Source organism: Microcaecilia unicolor, chromosome 1, assembly GCF_901765095.1.
Source record: "Microcaecilia unicolor chromosome 1, aMicUni1.1, whole genome shotgun sequence".
Classification (NCBI taxonomy): Eukaryota; Metazoa; Chordata; class Amphibia; order Gymnophiona; family Siphonopidae; genus Microcaecilia; species Microcaecilia unicolor.
The window spans coordinates 376,059,851-376,079,005 of record NC_044031.1 but is presented as its reverse complement, the minus strand read 5'-3'; the positions used below and the strand labels follow the sequence as shown (position 1 = coordinate 376,079,005).

Below are 19,155 nucleotides of genomic sequence, written 5' to 3'. Positions count from 1 at the left end.
TGTCAACTAATCTATTTCTTGCAAAGGTATCGGCAAGATTTCCTCCGAGTATTATGCTCCACAGAGGTGTTACAGAGAATGACTCACACTTCCGAAAGCTTTACAGCATGTTGATACTACCTGCAAGATGTTAATATAATATTACATTGTAAAAGTAGAGTGGCATAAAAGTTAACTGTGGGTTCCAGTCTCAGATGTTTTGGAATCTTCTTTTTTATTATAATATGCATGTATAACTGATGTATATGTACGTCGACTGTAGACATTTATTTTTATTGATAAAAAGAAAAGAAAAACTTCACAAGCTAAGCAGTCCTTCCATCATCATGATTATTGTTTTTGTAATGATGTGAGGAGTTTATTAATGTTTTATCCATCAATTTATGCAGATTATAACATGCGAGCTATAAATATACTTAATTAAAAACCAAACATCCTACCTGCAAGGAAAATCATAAATCAAAACTCTTCTAATGTATTCGGCGCAGACCAGTTTTTCTGGACTATAATTTTGTGGTAATTAGAAGTACACTATTAGGATCTCAAGTCACATATGCTTCTGAAATATTGCACAGAAGAGTGCACAGTTTTAACCAATTCGTCACACTACTTTTTTTAAGGGGGGGTGGAAGGGGGCAAAATAGTAAGTTCAGAAATTGCTAGGGGAGTCTACCTACGGTCTGCCAATAGACTACACACTAGGGAGGAGTCTATCCTAACAATTACTGTGTGCTTTTCAGAAAACTGAATTCCAAGGTACAGAGGAAGGCTAATTCATTGTGCTCCACCTCAAGTTGAAGCTTCAAGTTTTGGGCTGCCAAAACATAGCCCCCAATGGTTGAATATGACCATGGCCATTCTCATCCTGAAGAAGGCTACATATAAAACCTACTTCAAATGAAGACTGAAGGGCACACCCCAACAAAAGCAAAGCAGAAAGGAAAATGTTTGGGAGGGGGTAGTACAGGCTATAACCCTTTTAGAAGTTGTAAGCACTGCTCTTAATTGACCCCAGCTGTAACTCAGACCCCTGGTCCATTTAGCTCAGTATCTTGCTTCCAACAGTGGCCACAACTGTCACAAATACCTGGCAGAATCCCAAAGAGTAGCAAGATTCCATGAAACCGACCAGTGAAAGGTAGTGGATTTCTTTGTCTCTACCTTAATAGAAGAAAATGGACTTTTCTTCAAGTAACTTGGCATGTCTGGGTTTTAAAAAGGTTTGGACAACAATTGTTACCACACACTCTGGCAATCAATTCCAGAGCTTGAGTCATTGAGTGAAAAAATATTACCATTTAACTTCATGGAGTGTCTTCGTACTTTTTGAAAGAGTAAACCGCAGATTCATGCTTACCCATTCTACTCCTCATGATTTGGTAGGCATCTATCATACCCTCCTCCCCCACTCCCCCTAAGCTGCCTATTTTCCAACCTGAAGAGCCCTAATTTCTTTAGCTTTTCTTCATGAGTTTTATCCGCTTAATCATTTTGGTCACCTACCTTTGAATCTTTTCTAATGCCACTATCTTTTTTTAGATACTTTGACCAGAATGGCACACAATACTCATGGTGACGTCGCACCATGGAGCAATACAGAGGCACTATAATATTTTTTGGTCTTATTTTCTATCCCTTTCATAATGCCTAATAATCTGTTTGCTTTCTTTGCCACCACTGCATACTGAGCAGATTTCAACGTACCATCCACGATGACAGCTAAATCTTTTTCTCCAGTGGTGACTCCTAAAGTGGAACCTACCATCAAGTAACTACGATTTGGATTATTTTTCCAAATGTGCATCACTTTGCAGTAGTCCACATTAAATTTCACTTGCCATTTTGATGCACAGTCTTCCAATTTTTCACAGTCTGCATGCAGATACTTCAATATTTTGAATAGTGTTCTTTTGGTTCTAATAGCCACTTTCATTTCACTTTTTAACCAAGCTGGATGATGTTTGCTCTTTCCACCTTCATTAATACGTAGAATACATCTAGTCTGGGCTTCCAAAGTGGTATTTTTAAACAATGTCCATGTCAAGTTTCAAGACCTAACCCTTGCACCGCTTCTTTCAGCTTTATTTTTTGGTTTGTTTTTTTTTTAAACATTTCCTCATTTTATCATAATTGCCCTTTATAAAGTTAAATGCTGCTACAGTAGATTTCTTTAGGGTCTTGATAATGTGATCAAATCAGATTTAACTGGAGGAATCACCGTTTCCCAACAGACTCAATACCATTACCTCTTGCACTAAAACCTACATACCACTGAAGAACAGATCTAAAATAGCTCTCCCCCCCCCCCCCCCCCCCCCCACCCCTAGATGGTTCCTGGACCAGATGCTCAAAGAAGCTGTTTAGTCTAGGATTTTTTCCTCCCTAGCATTTCCCCCAAAATGACATTTATTCTATCAATATTTTCTGTGGAAACCAGTCGAGCATGCCCACTGTTCTTACTTTAAATATTTGAAGTATACAGTAAAATCAAGCAAGGTAAGAACCAGATGACTGTGTTCAATTCCCACTCATCTATAACCTCAGGGAACCTGTAAACACTGCATGGTAGTGCTTCACTCCAAGCCAATGCCACACCCATTTACCCTGAACAGGGTCTCACAGCTTCTCCAGTTTTTCTTCCTAGTTCAGTTTATGGCTGCCTTTGCCAATACCAAGAGAAGACTGGCTAGGCCAAAGCTTCCCAAATGGGTGTCACCTGGGTGGGATCTCCATGGATGCATCATTATTCTACACCCCCCTCCTCCAGACCACTGGACATGGTGTGCATGAAAACAAGTGAAGAGAAAAGTGCAACCAAGTAAAAGGGTGGCTCTTCAGTAAAAACAGTAAATTAAATAATACACTTTAAAAATATGAAATATCAATTCCCTTCAAAAGTGAAGGAGAAATAGAAGTCCCTAAAACAAGTTATGCATTATTTTCCAATTTAAATCCTTAACAAACCTCAGAATCAACTAAGTAGCAAGACTGCCACTAAAAAGTCTACAACCCTATAATGTCAGGATAGGTAGGATACAAAGACAAGGTAGCTTGTTTATTTTAAATGAACAGGAGGGAGGAAGACCTCACAAAAACACAAAATAAATCACTTCTTGAACTAAAGCAAACTATAAAAGGTGCTTTAATACACGAGTTTATCAAACACTACAGCCCAAAATATGTTTTTTAAAAAACGGCCTTAAAACAAAGAAAATTAAAAAGAAAGCATACGGTTAAAAGACAGGAACATTAAGCAAAGCTACACTGGCACTGAAATGGAATCCTGAAAGGTGAGTCACCCAAACATGTTACAAACTGAAGGTCTAAAGCAAAATAAACAGAAAAACACCAGACATCAGAATAAACCAAAAGAAAAAAAAATCTAAAATAAAAATTCTAAACACCAAGGAACTCACACCCACCCTCTTTCTCTCTACAAGATAGATAGATTGTAGTGGAAAACCAAAATTTTCTTCCTCTGAACTTTAAAAATGCGACTGGCTAGAAATAAAGGCCCGATACCAAGTCGAACGCATTTGCTACTCTCACACACCGAAGACCCCTTTCCGCACGCATTTGGGGACTAGGGTCCCGTCCCCAGTAGTCTACCATCTCTTCCACTCTCCCCCCATACAACGCGTCTCCCAGTCCCTTCTTTTTCCCCCGTCTGCGATCCAGCACAACCCCCTTCAATCTCAATCATATTCATACCCGAGAGACCGCGCGGCCAGCGCAGCAGCGCCTGCGACTTCCTTCTCCCCTGGCGCCCCGCCCCCTCGACGCAACTTCTCCCTCCTCAGCCAAACCGGAAAACAGCAGGAAATTGTGTCAGAAGGGGCGGGACGCATCGCCGACCGTCGCGCGGAAAGATTCGCTGCAGGGCTTGAAACAGGCGGTGCCGGTCGCAAAGACCATTTGGAAATTGGAAGGTGAACTGCAAGGGCGGGGAAGCCTGATAATGAGAGGGACATGCTGGACTGGGATTGGGGGGAGGGGGGTTGTGGGCTAAGTTCAGAGAGCGAGAGATACCAAACGAAGATGGAGGCGAAGGGGATCGCGTTTGCCTCTTACTGCACTAGGAGGCCGGTGCTCAAAGGTTCGAGGTAGAGTCCTCACTCTGCTGCGAAATATGTGCACAAAAACTGCTGCAGCGTGACGAACGTAACGAGAATACAAATTAAATGCTATGTTAAAAGTGCAGCAACAATTTGCGGCACAGCGCCGAATGTCAACTTTTCTGGCAGTGCCTGAGCGCTGTTTGGCCCAGGTAATGACCGGAAACCCCAAACACCTGATGCAGTACGCTTACCCCTGCCCCCAACCCACCACCTCTTCCTGCGTGTTTAGGGGGGGGGGGTCACAACCCCCTCCTGGTTTGATAACCCACCTACACAAATCCCTGGTACTGTAGAGTCTTCTTCCTCCCCTGCACAGCCCATAAAAACCTCCCCTCTCCACTGCAACTGTCCCTGACACCTTCAAGCACGCTGTAGTCACACCTCTCCTAAAAAAAAACCATCACTTGACCCTACCTGCCCCTCCAACTACTGCCTCATCTCTCTCCTACCCTTCCTCTCCAAAATACTTGAGTGCGCCGTTCACAGTCGCTGCCTTGATTTTCTCTCCTCTCATGCCATCCTCGATCCACTTCAATCCGGTTTTCGCCCTCTTCACTCGACAGAAACAGCACTCTCTAAAGTATGCAACGACCTGCTCCTCGCCAAATCCAGAGGCCACTATTCCATCTTCATCCTCCTCGATATATCCGCTGCATTTGACACTGTCAATCATGATTTACTTCTTGCCACACTGTCCTCTTTTGGGTTCCAAGGCTCTGTCCTCTCCTGGTTCTCCTCTTATCTCTCCCACCACACCTTCAGGGTTTTTTTTTTTTTTTTGTTACATTTGTACCCCGCGCTTTCTCATGGATCTTCCTCCACTCCCATCCCACTATCTGTTGGAGTTCCCCAGGGATCTGTCCTTGGACCCCTTCTCTTCTCAATCTACACCTCCTCCCTAGGCTCACTGATCTCATTCTCATGGTTTTCAGTATCATCTTTATGCTGATGACACCCAGCTATATCTCTCCACACCAGACATCACCGCCGAGACCCAGGCCAAGGTATCGGCCTGCTTATCCAACATAGCTGCCTGGATGTCCAACCGCCACCTGAAGCTGAACATGTCCAAAACCGAGCTCCTCGTCTTTCCACCAAAACCCACTTCTCTTCCTCCACTCTCTATCTCAGTTGATAACACCCTCATCCTCCCCGTCCCATCTGCCCACAACCTCGGAGTCATCTTCGACTCCTCCCTCTCCTTCTCTGCGCATATCCAACAGACTGCCAAGACCTGTCACTTCTTCCTCTTCAACAACAGCAAAATTCGCCCTTTCCTCTCTGAGCACACCACACGAACTCTCGTCCACGCTCTCATTACCTCTCGCCTTGACTACTGCAACTTACTGCTCACCGGCCTCCCACTTAGCCATCTGTCCCCCCTTCAATCTGTTCAGAACGCTGCCGCACGTCTTATATTCCGCCAGAACCGTTATACTCATATCACCCCTCTCCTCAAGTCACTTCACTGGCTTCCGATCAGATACCGCATACAATTCAAGCTTCTACTCCTTACCTACAAATGCACCCAGTCTGCAGCTCCTCACTACCTCTCTACCCTCATCTCCCCCTATGTTCCTGCCCGTAACCTCCGCTCACAGGACAAATCCCTCATTTCAGTACCCTTCTCCACCACTGCCAACTCCAGGCTCCGCTCATTCTGCCTTGCCTCACCCTATGCCTGGAATAATCTTCCTCAACCCCTACGCCAAGCCCCCTCCCTACCCATCTACAAATCCCTCATTTCAGTACCCTTCTCCACCACTGCCAACTCCAGGCTCCGCTCATTCTGCCTTGCCTCACCCTATGCCTGGAACAATCTTCCTCAACCCCTACGCCAAGCCCCCTCCCTACCCATCTTCAAATCTCTGCTTAAAACTCACCTCTTCAATGCTGCCTTCGGCACCTAACCTTTCGAGAAATTTAGTATGCCCTATCAGATTGACTCTACACTTGTCTTTTAGATTGTGCACTTGTCTCTAGATTGTACACCTGTCTTTTAGATTGTACACTTGTCTTTAGATTGTACACCTGTCTTTTAGATTGTAAGCTCCTTGAGCAGGGACTGTCCTTCCATGTTAAATTGTACAGCGCTGTGTAACCCTAGTAGCGCTTTAGAAATGTTAAGTAGTAGTAGTAATAGCTCCCCCCTCCCGCCGTGACCCCATACTTGGAAGGAGTAATAACCATTAGCTCCTGCCTGTAGGTGCTGTCATCATCAAAATGGCATCCCCCTCCTAGCATGGTAGAGCCCGGGGTCAGGGTGCCCACTAGACTACCAGGGAGTTTTTTTGATGGGAGGGGAGGGGGAAGACCCTAGACTACCAGGGATTTGGGTGAGTGGGAGGGCAAGCAGGGGGCCACTAGCCCACCTGGGAATCTTATTATATTATCGGGCAGGGTGTTGTTGTGTAAGGTTGGTGCAGATTGCAGGATGCGGGCCAGAGCAAGGTAGTCTGGAGAGAAAGGGTACTGCTAGACATCCACTTCTCTCAACCTATCCTTGACTGCCTCAGAACTGGCAAAAATAAAGCACCCCCTCCACCCCCCTACTAAATGCATGCAAGAAACTTTTTTTTTCTGAGCACAGATGCAGGCTGAATAATGACTGTATTAACATGCATTTAAATACATTTTTTTTATTTTGAATAATTTTAAATTGCTTTATACAAAGAAAATACATAAAAAACATAGCAAACCACTTAAGTGTAATGGGTGGGGGGGAACTAAACATAATGTCTAAAGACCTCATCAAGAGGAGAGAGCATGAGTTTTCTCTCTTCACATCAACTTCAATAAAAGAAAACAAAAGTATATTAAAATAACCTCAAAAAGCAGCCTCTTCCAATATTTAACCCCCAAACTAGTTTTTTTTCTTAGTCTTGATTTAACAAAAATCTATCCAGATGAGTAGGATCAAAAATATATATTATTTACCCTGATGGTGAATAACACAATGACAAGGCACAAGAAGAAATTACATCCTGAGAATCTTCCAGAAAAGCAGTAATTTGGCCGGCCTCTGTAGAAGGCTGGCCCTCCCATAGCACCCATCAGGGTGGGGAAATACCTTTAGTAATATAATAGCACTTAGAAACACGAAAAGTCTCCCCTTGCTTAAGATGCGATAGCAAATATGCAATAGGAAAATTCAAAAATCTTAAATTATTATTTCACAAATGATTTTCCAAAGATTCAGTGAAAACTCAAGTTCCCCTTGACCGAAGAGGCATTAACTGCCTGCAAGGTTTGAACTTGAGACTGCATACCATCATACGAAGATTCCATTTTGGCAACCTTACTCTGCAAATTTGAAACTGAATCTACAGCCTGTACAGAAAAATCATATAATTGTGCAACCTTTCCACAGAGTAATTCTTCAGTCCTTGAAACCACCCGCCAAATCTGTTAGGGAAACTTCCCCCTCCATAACTGCTCCAGATGAAATACAATCCATATTAAATTTAAATACAGAACTAGGTAGGTTTTGAAAGAGAAAAAAAAAATTTTGATTCACTTCTATTCATTTTACACCACTCAGGATTTTGTAGACCTCAATCATATCTCTCCTCAGCTGTCTCTTTTCCAAGCTGAAGAGCCCTAACCTCTTTAACCTAAATGAGAGATGTTCCATCCCTTAATAATTTTGATCGTTCTTTGAACCTTTTCTAATTCACTATATATTTTTTTGAAATACTGCGACAGAACTGAACGCAATACTCAGGTGATGTCGCACCATGGAGCAATAGAGGCCTTATAGTATTCTTGGTCTTATTTACCATCCCTTTCTTAATTCCTGGCATCCTATTTGCTTTTTTGGCCGCCGCCACCACACACTGTGCAGAAGATTTCAGACTACTGTCTACAATGACACCTAGATCTTTTTCTTGAGTGCTGACTCCCAAGGTGGACCCTAGCATCAGGTAATGAATCGGATTATTCTTACTAATGTGCATCACTTTGCATTTGTCCACATTAAATTTCATCTGTCATTTGGATGCCCAGTCTTCCAATTTCCTAAGGTCTTTTTGCAGTTTTTCACAGTCTGCATTTGTTTTAACAACTTTGAATAGTTTTGTATCATCTGCAAATTTAAATCACCTCACTTGTTCCAGTTTCCTGATCATTTATAAATACTTACTGTCTCAATTATCTGACCTAAACAGAACCCAACCCATTGTCGGACAATTGAAAAGTCAGATAATACGGAAAACACATAAACCCCTCAAATAATGCAAAAACAAAGGAATAGAGTTCCCGATGTTCAAAAATTGTTCTAAAACTAAGATTTTTTAATAGAAATAAACAAAATAACATAACAGGGGTGGGGGGTCTGCTGTATATGCCTGACGGTCGGATTACCAGGGGTCAGATAATTGAGACTGTACTGTATGTTAAATGCAATCAGTCCCCCGGCACCACTCCACTGTACCAGTGGGGAAAAAAAAAGTGTGATGTCTTAGATAACCATGTTTCAAAGCCACCTAAATACAACTTTTACAGGTGCTAATTTTTCCCACCTCCCCAAATTATTCAGAGACTACAAAGCAGAGGCGTCAGATGCCTCCACCCTCCAGGATTTACCTCCAAACCAATGTGTTACAGCTAGGTCCATGTTTTACAAGGGAAGGGAGCACCCACACACAAACTACATGCATTACCAAATTTGTCCTCTTCCTGTGAACCCCCCCCCGCCCCGCCAAAATCAATCACCAACTCTGAAAAGTAGAAAGGTCTGATGCTTCTTCCCTACCCCAACCCTAGAAAATCTGGTGCATTTAGGTCCAGTGTTACAAAGTTATAAGGGAGACACACACACACACCCAAAACACACAGACATTCAGTACCATCTGATAAGTCTCTCTGATCTACTGAGCCCAGACTAAAAATTATGAGAAGGAATGTATAAAGGTAAATGCACATTTCTTGCCCAGTGTGTGTCAGACTCCAGAACAAGAATACTGGAGTTGGCAATCCAAAATACTAGGCGGGCAGCAATATCAGACAGATATTTTGACTCATTCTCTGTTTGGATCTAGATACAGTTCCAAAAGATGAAAAATGGCCTTTGTTCAGCTACCATCACTCAGAAATTTAAAGCTGGGACACCATAACTGCCTGCATTGTGGCAGAAGTACAATTCCTACTTTGATAAACCAACATGATAGTTATTTTGGACTACTCCTATCGAGAACACTGTAGCCCCTCAGCAGGGGAAGAAATAACTAGTGTTATTTTCTCTGTCCAGCTCTTGTTCCTTCTCTGGTGGCATTCCATGCACCCATTAAACCTACTCACAAGCCAAATAGCTGGCGCTGGATATGAGGGGATGGTGATGGAGGTTTAGTTGGGATGAGATGCAGCGATTATAGGGTGAGGAAACTAAGAACTCCGATTCCTCACTTCTTTGAAGGGTATTTATAGTTAATCTAGGATTTGTGTGATCCACTTGTTCTTAAGAGGGAGGGAGGGGGGAAGGAAAAGGGGTGAGGTTGGAAGGTGGGAGTTTGAAGGAAGAGGGGCTGGGGGCAAGATGGAAGGGGATTAAAGTTGATATGGTTAAACTTGATGATGATTTTTGTTATCTTTCTGTATATTTTGAAAGTTTGGAATCCAATGACATCTCTTGTAAAGCATTATAGTATATATATTTTTTCTTTTTCTCTATAATGGTTAATGTACTGCTGGTGTAAGTCATCAATAAAAACATGTTATATAAACCTACTCACGATCCCCTTTATCAGCTCTCTGACATGTTCTGTTTAATATCTAATGTTCTTTCAAGTGGGCTAAAACTCACTCAGTTCAGAGTTATTTTGACTCTCTCTGTAGTGAGCTGGGACATTCTTTTCTCTTTGAAATACAAATTAAATATGAAGAATAAAAATCTACATTTTTCAAAAAGGAAGTTCCCCTAAACAGCAGGGCTCAACTCCAGGTTTGAGTAATTTCCTTCAAAAACCACAGGAGTCCTTATTCTGACTGATAGTGGAAGCCCCCCAATCCAGAACAGAGTGACTAATGAATCACAAATGAAGGCTGTAGAAACAAACATCCCATCAACATTATGTAGACTTTTCAAAATGCAAATTCTCTATGTTCAAATCTGTTTTCTGCAGCAATGTGCAAAACCAATGTATAGCATCAAAACATTTCTGGCAAAACCGTAAGTCTCTTGGCCACATGTTTTAAAGTTGACCCTTAAAATGTAATTTATAGTTGCATACTACAGCTTACCGCCTTGGGTGAATCTCTCCATAAAGGCGGTTAATACATCCCAATAAATAAATATAAGAATCTTTGGAAGACTTGCTGGAACTTTCTTCAGAATAGCTTTTTCATTTCTGTTCTCTTTCTCCTGATCGGTATCAGATTCTTATGTTGCCACCAGCATGTGCAGACACCCCCCCCCCCCCTTCTCCAAAAGATACGAAAGTCAATAGCCAGTGGTGCTCAGCGTTACGCATGGAAGTTCAATACCATGCCATGTCCAGGCTCCAGCATTGAATTTGTGTGTTAGCAGAGCCGGCTAAACCATAGCCGATTAAAGGGTCCTTTACTAAGCTGTGGTAAAAAAATGGCCTGTGGTAGTGGTGCTTGTTTTTGGCGTGTGCTGGGCTATTTTTTTTTACTGCGGCTGGGAAAAAAGGAATTATTTAATGAGGCAATACATGGCCGTGTGCTAAAATTAAATGTAGCACTCAGCTATTTACTGCCTGAGCCCTTACCGCCACCCATTGACCTAGCGATAAGGACCCACACGCTACTCATGCAGTAATCAGCACTCGCCAATGTGACCGTGCTGCTGGTGACCGCGCTGCCGATTTCCGCTGGAAACGCCCCCTACAGTAGAAAGAAAAAAATTTTTCTACTGAGGGAAACAGCACATCTCAACTTCAAAACTACCGCAGGGTGCCCGCGCTACCTTGCTTGGCCCCTAAGTGCGATATTCAGCTTTTAACTGACTACGGTGAACCGCATAAAGATATGTGGTCCTATTTATGCAGTTACCTTGGCCAGTTACATGCTGAATATCGGCATTTAGCCAGTCAAGAGCTGACTCTGCCCCCGGAATGTTCCCAAAAAAGCTAGTTTTGAGTTAGGCGCCAACTGATTTAAGTGCCACTGAAAATAAACAGCTATCCCCGAACAAGAAAGTTAACCAGCGATGAGTTGAAAGGTGAGGGAGCTATACCTAAAATGGCAATGGACTCCTGGTGGCTTAGGATCGCCATTAGTTGTCCTCTTCCTCCTCCACCTCTGCACAATTAGCCCTTTGTTAATTTTCAAACTCCTGCCACTTAGCACCCAGCCACAGTTATGATCATGATTATTCATAAGATAGAAAGGGGTCAAGAAAAAGTTGGAGAGGAGTGGGGATGGTGAGTAGGGTCTTTCAGATTTAGTTAAGGCTGGCTCAGCCATATTCTTCACCAGACACAAGCTATTTTATTTTAACACAGGCTATTTTACCTTTTCAAGACAGCATGCCCCAATGGAAACAAAAAATACACCAGAGCATCTGAGGCATTCGGCCTTCATTGTGGAGCATGCTCCAGCTAAATGACTGGATACTCATCGGCACCCTATTTTAGACTCCTCTGATTTCCTAGGCATGTTTCATAACCTTACTATGTTATATGCACTCAGGGGCAAGAAGCCAAGTCAGACAGTGATCAAGGCAGACTCCCATGAACCCACCAACCACCCACCCATTCTATGTAATAGCAGCACCGACCAATGCAGATTCCAGAATACCAGACCAATGTCTAGAGATGAAACAGATGCCATAAGGGACCACATCAGGAAAATGAGTGTGTGCTAAACACAAGGGAGAGCCTCAATGATCAGGCCTGATATATCATATCATGTAGGGCAGAAAATGGCATCACTAGCCTTCATGGTCCCTGGGGGGATATGCCAGTGAGTCGATGGCAAATCGGAACCACAGAACAACCTCTATAAATTGAATGCCTAGTTCTTCCAATATGGATCGATATAGCTACATCACTTGTTCATACATCTGCTTCCTGCACATTTCAACCATATGAAGGCAGGGGCATGAGGGTGCACTAGGAACAACAATGCCCATAAGAAGATTACTGCAACCACAACTCCTTTCATTCATCATATGCAACTGCTATCTTTCACAGTAAAGCCATGTTAGATGGTACACGGACAACAGAAATTGTGGCCATAGGCACCCAAGTGGCAGAGCTGGTAAACTGCAGGGAACAGAAGGCCCCAAACACCATGACCATCATTCACCAGAACCCAGTCCAGGATACCATGCCTGTCACTACATGGAGCCACAGACTGCATTAGCTTGACACACACACAAGGCAATGGCTTCTAACCAGCATGTTCTGCTTATCCCAATTCTCACCATGTGGAGCAAGGCCCCCTGTTGCCTTTTTTTTTGTTTCCACAGAGTGACAGCTCAACAACACTACCACTTCAAACCTGCATCTCACAGTGAAGAACATGAATCCCCAGCCACAGTTACCAAATAGGGTACCTACTTGATTTCCTGAATGCCTTATGAGTAGGGGTGCTAGTAACAACCGCATTTTGGACATTAAGGATTTGGTTCTTCACACAGATCATTTTATCATTATATAGAGTGCCCAAGGCTGATCAGACGGCACTGTTACAGGTTCACAATGTCCATACATGCCAAGCAGCCAACATGCAGCAGTACATGGCTATTTGATCTGTGGGAAGGAACTACTTTCAGATACACAATGACTTAAACCCCCTTGATTAAATCCCAAATTATAGTAGCACTGGAACAAGCTTTGATAGCAGTAGGTAGAGACCTATTCATTTCATGTAGAGGCAGTCAAAGCTACAGTATAGTTATGTTTCCTTGTTGGTACCATTAGGGCACCGATATTCCCATTATTAAGCTAATCACGTATGAACTGTGTTTCCCTAGGGTTGCCCAATAACAGTAAAAGACCTCATTAAGACCTTAATCCACAACACTGAAGCTTATAGCCTCCTACATGTGTGATTGGTCAAACAAGTCATGACTTGTTTGACCAATCACACATGTAGGCTATAAGCTCCAGTATTGTGGATTAAGGTCTTAATGAGCTCTTTTCCTCCTAATTTTTGAGAAATAGGAATTTCTAAGAAATAAGAGATTTAGCTCTGTATTTCCTACATATATACCATATTGTGTGTCCATAGAGTTGCTCTTACTATTTTGATGTATGGTATGTATGGTATTGCTGCACCATATGCCTGGAATAGACTTCCTGAGCCGGTACGTCAAGCTCCATCTCTGGCCGTCTTCAAATGTAAGCTAAAAGCTCACCTTTTTGATGCTGCTTTTAACTCCTAACCCTTATTCACTTGTTCAGAACCCTTATTTTATCATCCTCACTTTAATATTCCCTTATCTCTTGTTTGTCTAAGCTCTGTTGAGCAGGGATTCTCTCTTCATGTTCAAGTGTACAGCGCTGTGTACGTCTAGTAGCACTTTAGAAATGAAAAGTAGTAGTAGTAGTAGATCCCTGTAATTATTTGTTGCCCAATAACAGACCATGTGGTTCTCTGGGCACTCCTTTGTCCTTTAGGCAGTTAGAATTGCCAAACACTTCTTGGGTACATATTGGGGCCTGAGTCCTAAGCAGTACAGATCCAGTGGTTGGGCAAAAGTAGCATACATTGACATAGGCATCATTTTCTCCCCTTTGTGAATCATCCATCAAACAGATCAGCTAATCCTAAAGTTAATTGTTACAACTGACAAGTATTTCTTCATTTCCATAAAATACTATCGGTTGAGTCATTGCAGGGACCATTCCGGACAGGGGCCATGTAGCCTGTTTCCCTTCAGAAATTTACATCCATGGGTCCCAACTCTAACCATCAAAGCATCACTTCCACACAATGTCCACAACTCCTTCCTCCACCGAGGCCTACAAACACCGTCTTCACAGTATCCCCAAACTCTGACCAACCTGAACCTGGGAATCAAACTGGGGACCTTTTGAACAGAAATGTGCAGCACATCTTGCATAATGAGTTGGCTTACGCATTACATTTTGTTGATTACAACCTACTCTGCTCCCATTCTGCTCTGAAAACCCACAGCTGAACCATTCCTCCCCAGGAACTCCGTTCATTGGGTAAATCTCTCTTATCTGTACCCTTCTCCTCTACTGCGAACTCCAGACTCCGTTCCTTTTATCCTGCTGCACCATACGCCTGAAACAGACGTTTTGAATCAGTACGTCAAGTTCTAGCTCTGTCCGACTTCAAATCTAGGCTAAAAGCCCACCTTTTTCAGGCTGCTTTTAACTCCTATTCACTTGTTCAGTACCCATCTCTGTTTTATAATTCCCACCATACGTGTTTAGTGTACAGCACTGCGTACATCTAGTAGCGCTGTAGAAATGATAAGTAGTAGAAGCAGGAATCAGATGTGCATGTTTTCTTAAATATTGTGACAAGGCAAGCCCCAGAGATTCCCCACTGAAGCAGTTGAGCCCATAACTACGGGTCCCAGAAGTCCTTGCAAGAATGAGAGAAGAAAGTAGTCCTAAAAAAATGGAATGGATTCCCAGCCCCAGTAGGGGGGGAGCAATGGCTCGAGGCAGGGTGAGCCTGTTACTCCCTTCCCCACTAGAGGGAGAGGGAAGGATGAAGCTCAGTTTCCCTGGCTTTGCTATCAGTATATAATTCCCCCCAGCTGTGAGAAGGGGGGAACAGATTTCCTCGAGGCTCTCAGTCACCAGGAGAGAGGGGAGACGAATGGAGAGAGAGATTCCATGGAGTATGTGGAGGAAGGAAGTAGCCTACCACTACAGCTGCCTAAGGGAGAGGAGCCAGCTACCATGGTAGAATTCAAAGGTTGCCCTGCCCAACACTTGAAGGCAGTGGAGGAGGCCACACCGGGCGTGGTGCTGAGAGGTGGGAGAAACTGCCAACCCTGCTCCTTACAGGGTTCCCTCTGTGCTGTGAAAAAGCAGGTGATTTGTGGTATTGGTTTGATGTGCAAAGACTGTCCCATGAAGATTTGTTCTGAACTGTTGTGCTATATTGGAACTCTTACTAAACCCTTCTGAAGGAGGGGGAAGGGAAAGCTAATGCCCTAATAGAAGACCTGAGGTCTTGAGGAGCTCAGCGTTTGCTGAGGGATTTTGGGGCCTGGACTGTACCTTTTTTTTGTTTTGAAGATTATCTTATGAGGACTGTACCTTTTTCTTTTGAAGACTATATTAAGAGGGCTGTACCTTTTGTTTTGAAGAATACATTATGATTTTTGGTATGAAATTGCCTAGATAATAAAAAACTTTGGCCATGAGTCCCAGTATCAGCAGCATTCTGTCCTGGAACCCTGGGAGCCCCGCAGGCTAGCTGGCGCCACCCAAGAGGACGAAGCGGACCCCCTCCCCCCCTTTACAATATCAACAGTGTTAAATGAATGTTAAAACATTTTCAGGGTACCAAAATGTAGGGCACTCTGTCAGCACCCTCCAATGCTCCTACATGAGACATGAGAAGGCAGCCTGGCTAGAATGCAAGCTAAACACAAGGTGATATACAGCAGCCTGAAAAGCAGATGCAGAAAGAGCTCCTTTTGGGAAATAATTTTAGAAACAGTGTCAGCTACTTTTTTCTCTCTTTTCTTTCTCTTATGCTTATATTTATCTTTCTTGTCCCACATTGTAGTTCCTTTCCAAATTTCCTTATATCTTGTTTTATTTGTGTACTGTATACCACTTTGATACTGCTTGCGAAAAGCGATATGTTAAATCCAGTAAACCATAAAGGTTGTTCTGTCCGTAAAGCCCTTTTATAAAAATGTGTGGCAGTGCTTATAAGTAGGCATGGTAACACGATGGCACATACGTTCATAGCTGATGCCTATAGGCATACCCATGGGCATAACTGTGTGTTTTATAAAATACATGTGCACACCATAAATGAGGACAGATAGACATTTACACCAACTTTGGACCAGGTGTAACTGTATGTATGAGCATTTACATGCTACAGGGGCTGGCTATGTTACCTTTATAAAGTAAGCTTATCAATAGAAATCAAACAAAATAAAACATAGAAAAGAAAATAAGATGATACCTTTTTTATTGGACATAAATTAATACATTTCTTGATTAGCTTTCGAAGGTTGCCCTTCTTCGTCAGATCGGAAATAAGCAAATGTGCTAGCTGACAGTGTATATAAGTGAAAACATTCAAGCATTACTATGACAGTCTGACAGGGTGGGAGGATGGGGGTGGGTCGGAGGTATGCATGGGGACATCAAAGCATATCATTGAAATTCTAACAGGATGGGTGTGGATAGGTGAGGGGTTAGAATATCAATGATATGCTTTGATGTCCCCATGCATACCTCCGACCCACCCCCATCCTCCCACCCTGTCAGACTGTCATAGTAATGCTTGAATGTTTTCACTTATATACACTGTCAGCTAGCACATTTGCTTATTTCCGATCTGACGAAGAAGGGCAACCTTCGAAAGCTAATCAAGAAATGTATTAAGTTATGTCCAATAAAAAAGGTATCATCTTATTTTCTTTTCCATGTTTTATTTTGTTTGATTTCTATTGATAACCTTAAGAGTGGACTAACACCGCTACCACACTCCTCTACTTAAAGTAAGCTTAAAATAAGCACATTTTTAGATTCCTCACGTAGGGGTCCTGTTAAATCAAGCCCAAAATGGGCTTATTTGGCACCCTGAGAGATAACATAGTAACATAGTAAATGACGGCAGATAAAGACCTGTACGGTCCATCCAGTCTGCCCAACAAGATAAACTCATTTTACATGGTATATGATACTTTATATATATACCCGAGTTTGATTTGTCCTTGCCTTTCTCAGGGCACAGACCGTAGAAGTATGCCCAGTACTGTAAATACATCTCAGCAGAGAGCCCCTTCCTGAATTGTCTTCCTGACCAGACAATTTCCAAAGATAACACAACTTTCTGAAGTTGCAGTCCTCAACTTATGAGAGCATCCATCTTGCTCCAAGCAACTGTGTCACTGACTAAGCTAACACCATAGACTGCTGCTGCATCCATGCATAAGCTTAAGAACCTGTCAGCAGTTGAGGAGCTACTCAATTTGCATATCCATTTACTGGCAGACTATTTATTTTAACTAGCATCTAGCTAGGCAGGTAATCGCAACTGACTTGGTGTTAAGATTACCTGCTAAAGAACATGGAGAGTATGGTTTAACACTGAGGTGGTGAAGATGAAAATGATAACAGGCTTCAAAAATGTGTGGGATAAACACAATGGAATCCTATATAGAAGGCATAGAACCAAACAAGCTTAGCAGTAATTAGATGGCAACACCAGTAATTGGGAAGCAATGCCAGTGCTGGGCAGACTTCTATGGTCTGCGCCCTGATTATGGCTGGACAGATTCAGCGTTAGTAACTAGAGAACAAGGCTAGTGCCAGGCAGACTACAGTCTGTACCCTGAAAATGGCAAATTGGATGGACCATACAGGTCTTTATCTGCCATCATCTACTATGTTACTATGAGATGGAGGAAGACAAGGCAATGCAAAATTAAAGAAGACACTACCTTCCTGTACGAAGTTCCTCCTCCCAGCTATTACCCTTTGGTTCTTCTTTCTTCACTCCGGTACTTCTGCACGCCTGCGGCTGAGCAACTTCCTGGTGTGAGCTATAGGAGGTCATAGTGCCTTGTGTTAATAACTTTTTGTGTTCTGAACTATTCATGGATGGGTCAATCCTGCAGCAGCTGATTCCCATGTTGCTACACCCTGGGAGTTCAGATGTTCACACATTACCAACTGTTCGGTCAAGGACTTTAGTTTTTATGTACAATATTGTCTCTTTGAAAGTCCTTTCTGGTGCAGTTTTCACATTGCTCTGATGTCCAAAAGGGCAGAAGTGGATTGCAGATGATCTCCTACAGTGATCTAAACAACAAAAGCAGAAGTGTCACTAAATCTAAAGACAAAGAAAAGGAAAAAAAATGGTAATACTGACAAAACCAGTGGTTTGATTCAATCACACATCTCATGGTACAGCTATGTGACACAAGGGATCCAAATTCATATCTTTTGGCAGTCATCCTGTGAGGCCCAGGAGGGGATAAACACAGGTTTAAAGAGGGAGAAGGGTATCTTGCAGCCTTCATAGCAAGGGCTACCAAATACTGTCTGGGAATGCTATTTGGGATAGGGAGAAGAAAGAAAAAAGGGAGGGGATTAAAAAAAACAGCTACTTGACATCACTAATCATTGGCTTTTTCTTATTTACTAGCAGCATGCTTTTCAGGATCCTTTTTAGGCTATATCCCTCACATACCCGTTCAAGAAATGGTGTTTCAAAGGTGAGTCAAAGGAACTGGAAATAAATTTCTGTAAACCTGTGAGATATAATAGGATAAATTGACAAACTAGGAAGTAGTAAATCAGCTCAACCAGATGGTATACACCCTAGAGTACCGACAGAAATAAAAATGAAACTGCAAATTATTAGTAACTAGGAAAAAATGCCCGTTTCTGAGCGGAATGAAACGGGCGCAAGGGGCCCCCTCCCTCCGTCCCTCGAAGCTACTTGCCTTGTTCGCTGTGGGCCGTTTCGGCCCTCGAGTGTCAATAGCTCCGCCCTCGACGTCATGACGTTTTGACGCGTCGTGACGTTTTGACGCAAGGGCGGTGCAGACACTCCAGGGCACACCGGATATCTCGGGCGCCTCAACTTCCGTGGAGGCTTCAGAACATTGGGGTTGCCTTTTATATACAGTGGGGGAAATAAGTATTTGATCCCTTGCTGATTTTGTAAGTTTGCCCACTGACAAAGACATGAGCAGCCCATAATTGAAGGGTAGGTTATTGGTAACAGTGAGAGATAGCACATCACAAATTAAATCCGGAAAATCACATTGTGGAAAGTATATGAATTTATTTGCATTCTGCAGAGGGAAATAAGTATTTGATCCCTCTGGCAAACAAGACCTAATACTTGGTGGCAAAACCCTTGTTGGCAAGCACAGCGGTCAGACGTC

The 19,155-nt window shown here is 42.9% G+C and overlaps 1 protein-coding gene across 1 annotated transcript in view; it reads right to left on the bottom strand.

Annotated features, from left to right (window-relative positions):
- Positions 1-18,057, bottom strand: part of LOC115474493 (ubiquitin thioesterase otulin-like) — a 102,846-nt gene extending 84,789 nt beyond the window's left edge. The window contains exon 1 of the mRNA XM_030209985.1: positions 17,701-18,057. Coding sequence (XP_030065845.1) covers positions 17,701-17,891 — 191 coding nt within the window. The 5' untranslated portion in view covers positions 17,892-18,057. The remainder of the gene's footprint in view (positions 1-17,700) is intronic.
- Between the last annotated feature and the right edge of the window lie 1,098 nt (positions 18,058-19,155).